This window comes from Microtus ochrogaster, chromosome 2 (genome assembly GCF_000317375.1).
Source record: "Microtus ochrogaster isolate Prairie Vole_2 chromosome 2, MicOch1.0, whole genome shotgun sequence".
In the NCBI taxonomy this organism is placed as follows: Eukaryota; Metazoa; Chordata; class Mammalia; order Rodentia; family Cricetidae; genus Microtus; species Microtus ochrogaster.
In genome coordinates, this window is record NC_022010.1 from 19,864,591 (window position 1) to 19,876,160 (window position 11,570).

An 11,570-nucleotide genomic window follows, 5' to 3' on the forward strand; every position below is an offset into this window, starting at 1 on the left:
GCTCTGTAGACCAGGCTGGTCTCGAACTCACAGAGATCTGCCTGCCTCTGCCTCCCGAGTGCTGGGATTAAAGGCGTGTGCCACCATCGCCCAGCCATCATATGAGTTCTTAAAATTGTATGTAAACATGAAATTACTAGTTTTTGTTGTTGATGTTTATTTGTTGGTTGGGGTTGTTTGTTAGGTCTTTGAGTTTTGTTGGGTTTTTTGTTTTGTTTTTTCAGAGTTTTGTTGTTTTGTTTTGGGTTTGGTTTTGGTTTTTCGAGATAGGGTTTTCTCTATGTAGTCTTGGCTGTCCTCACTTTGTAGACCAGGCTGGCCTCGAACTCACAGAGATCCACCTGCCTCTGCCCTCTGAGTGCTGGGATTAAAGGCGTGCACCACCACCACACAGCCAAAACTACCAGTTTTAATACTATCACAATCAGAGCTCCTGCATGATAGCACCTTGAAACTGACAATCCTGGACTCTGACACTGGCCACGCTGCATGGTAAACTCAGCCCTGGATGACAAATAGAAGCTGTCAGCCACAGCATTGTTTGTTTTGTTTTTGAATTTTTGTTTGTTTGAGACAGACAGTTTCTTACAGCTTGGGCTAGCATCAAACTCTTTATGTACCCAGGGATGTCCTTAAGTTTCTGATTTTCCTGGCTTTTCAAATGCTGGGCTCACAGGTGTGTGCCACTATCCCTGGTTTAAGTGGCACTGTGGATCAAACTCCAGCTCAGTAGTTTAGAGGACTTGTTGCTCTTCCAGAGGACTGTTGAGTTCCAGCATTCACATGGTGGTTCACAACCACCTGGAACTCCAGTTCCAGAGGATCTGATGCCCTCTCTGACTTTTCAGGGCACCAAGCACTCATGTGGTGCACACATATACATGCAAAAATAAATAAATCTTTAAGAGAAAAAAATCTGGATACATTAGGAAGTGAGAGGGCACCCTCTATCCATTATTTCCATGCAGTAGATAAAAACTAAGATGGTCTTACTTATAACCGTGTTAGCCTTTGCAATTTGGTTGTTACTTAAGTCTATTTATATATAAGTATCCAAAGATTTCATGAGCATTTTTTTTCACCCAAAGGAATTTGTGAATTTCCGTAAAGCCAGAAGCGACATGCTTCTCTCCAGGAGAAATCAGCTGCTGTTGGAGTTCAGCTTCTGGAATGAGCCCGTGCCGAGATCAGGACCCAATATATATGAGCTCAGGTCCTACCAACTCCGAGTAAGTAGTGAATGTAGGTCAGGCCTCCCTGCACAGCTTCCTGATGCAGACAGTGAAACGGAAGTGAGCATTTTGTTATGTATGTTTAGCATCTTACATATATTTTTCAGGGGTGGTGGCAGTAATTGGAAATAGGGTCTCCCATAGCCCCGGCTGGCCTTGAATTTGAGCTCCTGCAGTAGTCTCCTGAGTGCTGGGATTACAGATAGCCAGCATCACATCCGGCCTATATTTTGATTTGACCTATTTTCTTCTAGTCTAGTCTTTTTGTTTTACTTTATTTTCTCTTTCTCATCCTTTTTCTTCTGCTAAATTCTTTTGTATTTATGGCATTAAGTATAATGTTTATTACTTGATGTTTTTCCAAGCAATTTTCTTTTTTTTAATTTATTTATTATATATACAATGCTTTACCTGCGTGTGAAGGGGATTCTCAACCAATCACATTGTTTGGGGGGCACCAGATCTCATTACAGGAGGTTGTGAGCCACCATGTTGGGAATTGAACTCAGGCTCTCTAGAATAACAACCAGTGCTCCTAACCTCTGAGCCATCTCTCCATCCCCCAAGTAATTTTCTTGAGGCTGACTTCAAACTTGGTATGTAGCCAGGGATAGCCCTGAGCTCTTGGTTCTCTTGCTTCTACCTCCTGAGCAAGGGGATCAAATGTGTGCACCACCACACCTGATGTACACCGTGCTGAGGGTCCAGCCCGGGGCTCTGTGTGTGCCAGGCAAACACTATTAACTGAGCTGTGTTACATCTCCAGCCCCAAACAACTTTCTGTTCAAGCACAGAAAGCACAGATATGCAGCAACTGCCCTCGCTGAGGCAGGAATGCCTCAGAAACCCTGAGTGCTGCACAGATTGTACAGCCCTGTCTGAGTGAGAACGAGAGGGAGCCAGGCCTGGAGGCGATGGCTTTTCATCCCAGCACTTGGAGGCAAAGGCAGGCAGATCCCTGTGAGCTCAAGCCACCCTCGTCTATATAGCAAGTTCCAGCCCTGCTCTATATATAACAAGTTCCAGGACAGCCACAGCTCCATAGAGAAATCCTATCTCAAAAAAATAAAATAAAATAAATAAATAAGTAAAATAAAAAAGGGGGCTGGAGAGATGTGAGGTTAAGAGCACTGATTGTTCTTCCAAAGGTCCTGAGTTCAATTCCCAGCAACCACATGGTGGTTCACAACCATCTGTAATGAAATCTGGTGTCCTCTTCTGGCCTGTAGGCATACATGTAGACAGAACACTGCAAACAAAGTAATAAATAAATCTTTTTTTTTTTTTTGATTTTTCGAGACAGGGTTTCTCTGTGGCTTTGGAGCCTGTCCTGGAACTAGCTCTGTAGACCAGGCTGGTCTCGAACTCACAGAGATCCGCCTGCCTCTGCCTCCTGAGTGCTGGGATTAAATGCGTGCGCCACCACCGCCCGGCTTATAAATAAATCTTTAAAAAAAAAGATTAAAAAATGAGAATGTGGGGTTTGTTTTTTTTTACAACTTTCTAGCTGTATCCCTTCTGTGACTAAAAATAATGACCTAGATGTAGCCCCATTTTTATTGGTACATTCTGGTTGTCCATCCAATAGAAAACATGGTTAATTATGTCCATTTACCATCTTCTTTTTATATACATCCTTCACCCTTGGCAGCCTCCAGTGGCAGCAACATTACAAGGTGTACATCTCGGTGATGTAATGATCTCCTTTGTACTGGGGAAGGTGGAAAGAGGTCCTTCAGTGCGTCAGGGGATGGACTGACCGTGGTTTTATCATCGTTCATGAATGATTACTCTTAGCATATGTGTTGGTTGTTTTCTCAAATGACGCTACAGTGATTGCGTGGGAACACAGCAGATAATTACAGTTCCTAGTCTATATTTTCATACAGCTAACCAAAATCTAAATTCCCTTTCAGCCAGGAACAATGATTGAATGGGGCAATTACTGGTGAGTATATTATTGTGTTGAGTCTGTATATCTCATTAATTATTTTAAGCCATGCCATGAATTATTTTTGTTTTGCCTTTTTGAGACACTCTCATGTCCCCGCCTACTTTCAAATTCACTGTGTAACCAAGACAGGACTTGAACTCCTGATCCTTGTACCTCCACCTCCCAGGTTCCTGGATTCCCAGGTGTGAACCACCACATCTGGCTCACACCATAATCCTTAGGTGAGAAACCGTCAAATGCCTTGACTCAGTGCTGTGATTTCCCAGAGTCTCACTGATGCCAGGGTTGTCTTGAATGCTGGGCTCCCGTGCTCCTGCCTCCACTGCCAACAAACCTGGAAGTGCAGACACACACCACCGTCCTTTTTTTAGGATGTAGTTTTCTTTTGTGTGTCTGGGCATTTTGTCTGCATGTATGTCTGTGTACTATGTGCATACAGTGCCCAGAGTCCAGGAGAGAGTGTTGGCTCCTCTGGAACTGGACTTCCAGGTGTTTGTTACCCACCGCGTGAGTGCCTAGGAGATGGGCAAGTGCCTTTAACTGCAGAGCCCGCTCTCCAGCCACCATGATCTGTCTTCTTTGTTCCCTTTGTCTTCTTCCTCCACTGTTGTTTGTTTATTGGTAGGGCCTGGTGCCTGAAGAGGTCAGAAGACAACTTTCTGGAGTTGCCTCTCTCTTCCTACGGCCTGGATCCCTAGGATGAAACTCAGGTCATCAGGTTTGGCTGCAAGTGCCTTTAACCCCTGAGTCATCTTGCTGGCCCCTGGTTTAGATGGCCTTTTTAAAATGTTTTTGTGAAAAATCTCAAACATGTACAAAACTAGAGAGAACGATACGATGGAGCCCCCATTCTATACTTATTTCTAAGCTTCCATAATTTTTTTAAAGTACTTTTTATTTTTATTTCATGAGCATTTATGTTTTGCCTACATGTATGTCTGTGTGAAGGTGTTGGATCCCCTGAAACTGGAGTTAAAGGCAGTTTATGGGCTACCATGTGGGTGCTGGAAATTTAACCCGGATCCTCTGGAAGAGTACCCAGAGCTCTTAAACACTGAGCCATCTCTCCAGCACTGCTTCTATAATTATTAACACAAGCTGAACATCATATAAAATTCCACCTCTTAGGGGGTTAAAGGACAATCATACGACACAGCAAGACCCTGTCTCAAGAAGCAAACAGACAACAAAAGAAAAATATGTACACAAAAGTAAATTACTAACACATGGCCAGTCGTGATTAGGTCTGACTCCTCCAGTTCAGCCTCTTAGGAATTACCAAGTCCACATGCTGTTTCATCCTTAACTGTTTCAGCATGCATCTCTCCAAAAAGGCTTGCTGACAAAATCCCAGTCCAAATGAATCCATTCTCTACGCTTCCTGAGGGGTAGCTCCTCGGAAACCTGGGGGTTTGTTACATTAGCAGGGCAGCTGGGATTGATGATGCAGCTGGTTTTTGTTTTTTGTTTTTCTGTAGTTTGAGTAGCAAAGCAGCAATGCAAGCTTAAATGGACAAAGTAGGAAGACTGACAGTTCTCTCCGAGAAGCCAGTACTTGAAGCCTAATGTTATGACTTATGCCTGTACTCCTAGCACTCAGGGAGGTCAAAGCAGGAAGATTTTCAAGGTTAGATGCAGGCTGGGATAAAATGGAAGATGTCTTTAAACAAGTATAGTCTTGGCACATGGACAAACATAAAATGTAGGTCAGTGGTCCAGAGCTGAAGGGCCAGAAGTTAACACTTTACTGCGTTTATGAGCAGGTGCTTTTTGAAAAATATGCCTAAGTAAATCTTCCTTCAGTGAGGGAAGACAACTATTTCCTGGCATCAAAAGGTGCCAGGAAAAATGTTTGCACTCCTGGCTTATATTGTGTAAAAAAAAAAAAAAAAAAAAACAACTCAAGGGCTGGAAAAGATGGCTCAGCAGTTAGTAGAGTACCTAGATTGGATTTTTTTTTCTTTTTTTTTTTTTTTTTAACAAGACAGGATTTCTCTCTGTAGCCCTGGCTGTACTGGAACTCACTCTGTAGACCAGGCTGGCCTTGAACTCAAGAGACCTACCTGTCTTTATTTACCTCCTGAGTGCTGGGATTAAAGGCTAGTGCCACCACACCCAGCATCAGGTTCGGTTCTTAACAACCATGACAGCTCACAACCATTTGTACTTCCAATTTCAGGGGGCTCTGATGCCCTCTAATGGCCTCCAAGGGCACTGCATACACATAGTACACATACATGCATGCAGGTGGACACTCATAAACATAAAATAAAAACAAACATTTTCTTTAAATGTAAGAAGTGAAACATGAAAAAAGCCCGGGGAAACTCTTTGTTAGTCTGAACTAGGCAAAAGTTCTTAGGTTCAGTACAAAAGCTCTAGCTAGCTAGGTATGGTAGCTTCCACTTCTCCCAACACAGGAGTGGGAGAGAGAGAGGGAGAGGTAGGAGGATCAGGAGATCAAGGCTATCCTCAGCTACATAGCAAGTTTGAGGCCAGCCTGGGCTACTGAGACTCTGCTTCAAACAAACAAGAAATATATATTTGATTATATACTATGATAAGTACCTTTGTATCAAGGGGTTTTTATTTGTGCTTTTGAGCTGTTCGTGTTAGCTTATAGCAATTTAGATGTTCATACAACTAGGATGTTACTAATTAATTTTTTTTCACAGTGAATCTACTGGATATGTTGAGGTTACTCAGTTATTTTAAACTTTTCATATAGCTAGTTCAGCATTTGATTTGTATTTTGGTGTGTAGGTAACTGTTAAGATGGCGGTCTCCTCCACAGCACACATTTCTGATTATTACCAGGCTACGGCAAGTATATTTTCTCTGCCTTCCATAACCAAATTAGAAAAGTCCAGAATGAAATTAATAATCCAGAATATTTTATCACAATCAATGAAAAACTCTTTCCTTCCTCCTGAGCAGTTACAGTGCACAGTTCAACTGATTTCCTTAATTCAAGACAATTGATCACATTTGTAATTTTTTGACAATACCTGTATAATTTGTGGGTAATCCATATGTGATTCACAACAGAAGAACCTGGAGGCCTTGGTGAGGGTCCCTGTGGATGAGAGTGGCGGCACACAAAGTGGTCCTCAGCAGCCTGGCCTCATCACTAACGGGCAGGTTGCTGCTGTTTCTGAACCCAGTTAGGGTGGAAGAGAACACACTGGTCAGGACATCTGGAGATCATACTCCTTCCTGGGCGTGGTGACGCCCGCCTGTAGGTCTAGCATTCAGCAAGCTGAGGCAAGAGCATGATTTCAGGGCCAGCCTGGGCTAACATAGTAAGGCCCTATTTCAAAACACTTAAAGTATCCTGTCCCTTACTTGAGGGTTATTTTTTTCACTGTGGATATTCGTAGCTTATTTTTTAGGTTCTGATCATTTAAACAAATGAGGGTGAATCTCTCTCCCCAAATTTCATCAGTGCTAAGCCCTTCATGTGCCCGAAGCCAGGCCAGAGCACGGAAGTATTAATACAGATTTGCTGGGTAAACCATGGCGAGGGCGCCCTTGGTAGACCCCAGCTCTGCTCTCCTGTGGGATGGGGTCTCTGTGTCATTTGAAACCCCTGCCTTCATTTCTATCCGGATGATAGAAAATTGGTTTGGGAAAAATTCATTTTAAACATTTTCAAGATTTCAGGTGATCTCACTAAATGTGAAGACAGAGTGCCTGGTCCCAGGAAAAGATGATGTTTAAGTTTAAAAAACAAAACAAACAAAAAACCAAAAACCATGCTTTTTTGCAGTATTAAATCTTGAAAACGAAGAGGGGTTTTGTGTTTGGTGATTGGTTTTGGTAGGCTTTGGTTGTTTTTTTTTTTTTTTAATGATTGTTTTTAATCAAATTTTTATTGTTTTGTTTTTTTGTTTTTTTCAAAGCAGAGTTTCTTTGTATAACCCTGCTGTCCTGGAACTAGCTCTGCAGACCAGGCTGGCCTAGAATTCACAGAGATTCGCTTGCATGTTGACCAGTTGTGGGTCTCTGTGTTTGCTGCCGTTGACGTTGTTAGGAGTCACTTTACTGCAGTGAATATTAGCAGCATGGTCACCGCAGGTATCCCCAGGGCATGTGATGTGTCTGTTCTTGGTGCTGGGCCTCGTTAGCAGTGTCTGGTATGGGGTCCATCTCATGGACGAGGCCTCAAATCCAACCAAACATAGTTGATTTCCCCACTAGCGTTAGTGCTACCGTCGCCCCAGTGGGCACATCTCATGAAGAAAGAAGTTATTATGGGCTGCCAAGTTCACAGCCGTGAAGCAGTTCCTTGTAAGTTCGCAGGTCTCTTCCCCTCCCATTTATTTCAAGAATCAGAAGTTTATATTTAAATTGAGGAGTAAGCAGAAGTGCAACCACATATCTTCATATTGCTGTTTTTGTTTTGAAAAGTCATAGTTAAATATTATCTACTTCTTATAAAGATAGTTAGCTTCCTTAGGAGGCTGAGGCAAGAAAATCACGAGTTTGAGGTCACCTGGCCTACATAGAATATTCTGAGCTAGCCTGGAATATAGAATGAGATCCTAACTTCACACAAAAATAAAAATAAAAACTTGATTGTATATAATACTTTGATATGCATTAAAAGAAAACAGTCTTCATTCCCAATAGCTGGCCCTGAGTTGAAGAAATACAGTCTGATTCTTTGTGAAGAAAGGGTCTCACTATATAACATGGGCTAGCCTGGACTCACTGTGTAGCCCAGGCTGGTCTCTAACTTACTGCAGATCCTCCTGCCTTCCTTCATCTCTGCCTTCCAAGTGCTGGGATTGCAGGTGTGCGTCAGCATCCCCAGGCGCCTCCCGACTCTCCTTAACTATCGGAACACTGCTTTTCTCTCATAGGGCCCGTGCCATCCGCTTTAGACAGGACAATAATGAGGCAGTTGGGGGATTCTTCTCTCAAATTGGGCAGCTATATATGGTGCATCATCTTTGGGGTATGTGTACTTTTCCTTCTTTTGAGACTTACTGGGATTGAAGAATTCATTACTAATGACGTAATAAACAGTGGGCTTAGTCTAGACTCAGTAACCTTAAACACAATAGCAGCCGCAAGCAACACAGGTGGATGGTGACTGCTGGGCTAACTAGAATAAAAGAGGCCAGCAGCACGAGATCAGTGGGTCACTGGCCACAGGTCGGACCCAAGCCAGATATGTTGGCACATGGCTGTAATCCCAGCACTCAGGAAGCCAAGGTAGGAGAACTGAGAATTCACTACCAGCAAGGGCTGCATGGAAGATTCCAACCTTGAACTACAAAACAAGCCGCGGTCAAAAACAAAAACAAGCAAAAGAGGCTGTTGGGGAGGTTACTAAACATCGGAAGGGGAGTGGGAGGATGGATAGAATTGTATTTTATTGCATGCATGTACGTAAGTAAAAATTAAAACTGGGAAAACCACAGCAATCAGGGTTTGGAAAGATGGCACAGCACTTAGAAATTCACTATTTTTCCAGAGAACCCGAGTTCAGTACCTCCAGCTTATGATGTAAACATATATACCTACACATAAATAAATTAAAAATAGGGGCTGGAGAGATGGCTCAGCGGTTAAGAGCATTGCCTGCTCTTCCAAAGGTCCTGAGTTCAATTCCCGGCAACCACATGGTGGCTCACAACCATCTGTAATGGGGTCTGGTGCCCTCTTCTGGCCTGCAGGCATACACACAGACAGAATATTGTATACATAATTAATAAATAAACATTTAAAATGAATTAATTAAAAATAAAAAGGTATGGCTGGGTAGTAGAACATGTGCAAGGCCCTGTGTTCAATCTTCATCAGAAAAAAAGATCCCCACAAATAGTGCAGACTGGTTACATAGTAGCATTACAGCTAGGAAGCTAAGCCTCAGTGGTTACATTGAGGCAAAAAAGATAACTTCATCCCTGCCCTTCCATCATCACTCCCAGAAACCCCTGCTGCAGCCGGGCTCTTCTGCTCAGTGGAGCTTAAGTAGAAACGGAAAAGCTGCACTAACAATACATTATAGCAGTGACCCTCCCTCTTCCTAGCATCTACCAGCAGCCTTGTCCGGGACAGTGCGTCATCTGGTGAGCTGAGATTTGGCTCCACAGCGCATCTGCGTTTTCAAATGTTCAAATCAGAGTTTACGAAGAAATATAAAAAGCAGGGGCTGGAGAGATGGCTCAGAGGTTAAGAGCATTGCCTGCTCTTCCAAAGGTCCTGAGTTCAATTCCCGGCAACCACATGGTGGCTCACAACCATCTGTAATGGGGTCTGGTGCCCTCTTCTGGCCTGCAGGCATACACACAGACAGAATATTGTATACATAATAAATAAATATTTAAAAAAAAAAAGAAATATAAAAAGCAGCAACAGGCCTGGAGAGTTGGCTCGGCAATTAAGAGTGTTGCCTATTCTTCCAGAGGACCCGGGTTCAGTTGCCAGCACCCACGTGGCTGCTCACAACTGTCAGTAACTCCAGTTTCAGGAGATCTGACATACATGCAGACATACATGCAGACAAAACACTGATGTGCATAAATAAATAATAAATCATTAACAACAAAAGGTGTGTCCTACAGCTGGTGAAGTGATTGACTGGTTAACAGCCCTGGCCAATCTCACAGAGGACCCAGTCTGTTTCCCAGCACCCACAGTGACTCACAGTCACTGTAACTCCAGTTCCAGAGGATCTGTGGCTCTCCTTTGGCCTCCATGACATGCACAGATACACATATATACATACATACATACATACAGACAGACAGACAAACACATATACCTAAGATAAAAAATTAATTTTTAAAAAAAAATCAAAATAAAAACACATGTTCTACCCTGATCGTGTTGTACATGCCTGTAATCCCAGCACTTGGGAGAAAAAGGCAGGAGGAGTGTGAGTCTAAGGCTTTTCCAATCTGAAGGTTCTCAGTCATAAATGGGCTGCTGTGTTATTGAAGCTTCCTTGCCTTGTAGAGACAGCATGTGGTTACTGAAACCATGAGAGCAGGCAGCTTCACCGCTCCCAGAGGGCCGGCCATGGTTTCTCTCAGTCCATGCTCGCTCTTCCCCAAGTCAGCGACTGGGTGACCAAAACAGCGCCAGAAAGCAGGACAGCCACCTGAATGACTGTACTCCTAGAATGTGGGTGTTGTCTGATCGGGTCTTTTCCCTGTGTTTAAGCTTATAAAGATCTCCAGACCAGGGAGGACATACGGAACGCCGCGTGGCACAAGCATGGCTGGGAGGAACTGGTGTATTACACGGGTAAGCTGCCAGAGACCCCTGACATCTCCCGCTTCGAGTCTTATTGTTAGAAATGCGATGTGACAGGAAGGTTAACAGGACGTGAGATAGACCAATGTTCTTTTCTCTTTCGATACTAACTTGGCTTTGTTTCAGATTAACAACCCTGATTCTGTAACCCAGGAAGGTGCCTCATGACTAATCCCAGCTCTCTGGGAAGTTAATGCATTGAAAGTGTTGGGCCAGCCTAGGCTACAGTTAGACCCTGTCTGAAAAAAGCCAGAGAAGGGGCTGGAGATGGCCCAGGAGACGGGCACTGGCTGCTCTCCCAGAGGACCTGGGTCTAATTCCCAGAACCTCACGGTGGCTCTCAGCTGCCTGGAACTCCTGGTCTAGGGAGTCCAATGCCTTTTTCTGGCCTCCATGGGCACAACACATATGGTCATGCATGCAGATAAAACACCTATATGCATATAATTAATAAATAAAATTATTTTTAAAGCAGAAGACAGACAAAATAAGAACATTGATTGTTTCAACTGTTATATTGCCTAGTAGAGGTTTTTTTTTTTCTTTTTTCTTTTTTAACTTCCAGTGCACTGGGGCCATATGTCAGAGGTCGGGCTTCTGATATTCTGACAATGAAAGCAGGTTTTGAGTCTCTTCTTTTTTTTTATTTTTTTATTTATTATGTATACAGTATTCTGTCTGCATGTATGTCTGCAAGCCAGAAGAGGGCACCAGACCTCATTCCAGATGGTTGTGAGCCACCATGTGGTTGCTGGGAATTGAACTCAAGACCTTTAGAAGAGCAGGCAGTGCTCTTAACCACTGAGCCATCTCTCCAGCCCGCCTAGTAGAGTTTTGAGACTTGTGGGTAGCTTAATTTTTTTATTCAATTATTTTATTCCCTTGCTGTCCTGGAACTCACTATATAGAACGGGCTGGCTTCAAACTCACAGACAGAGATCCATCTGCCTCTGCTTCCCAAGTGCTGGGATCAAAGGCTTGCACCACCATGCTGAACTAGCTTAATTTTTTTTTGTTTGTTTGTTTTTTCGAGACAGGGTTTCTCTGTGGTTTTGGAGCCTGTCCTGGAACTAGCTCTTGTAGACCAGGCTGGTCTCAAACTCACAAGATCCGCC

At 43.4% G+C, this 11,570-nt stretch overlaps 1 protein-coding gene across 2 annotated transcripts in view; it reads left to right on the forward strand.

Annotated features, from left to right (window-relative positions):
* The window catches only part of Nipsnap2 (nipsnap homolog 2), a 30,376-nt gene that overhangs the window by 15,408 nt on the left and 3,398 nt on the right, over positions 1 to 11,570 (forward strand). For both annotated transcript variants that reach the window (XM_005344539.3, XM_005344538.3), the window contains 4 exons: positions 1,089 to 1,229; positions 3,149 to 3,180; positions 8,052 to 8,146; positions 10,363 to 10,446. In XM_005344539.3, the coding sequence (XP_005344596.1) occupies positions 1,089 to 1,229; positions 3,149 to 3,180; positions 8,052 to 8,146; positions 10,363 to 10,446 (352 nt within the window). The remainder of the gene's footprint in view (positions 1 to 1,088; positions 1,230 to 3,148; positions 3,181 to 8,051; positions 8,147 to 10,362; positions 10,447 to 11,570) is intronic.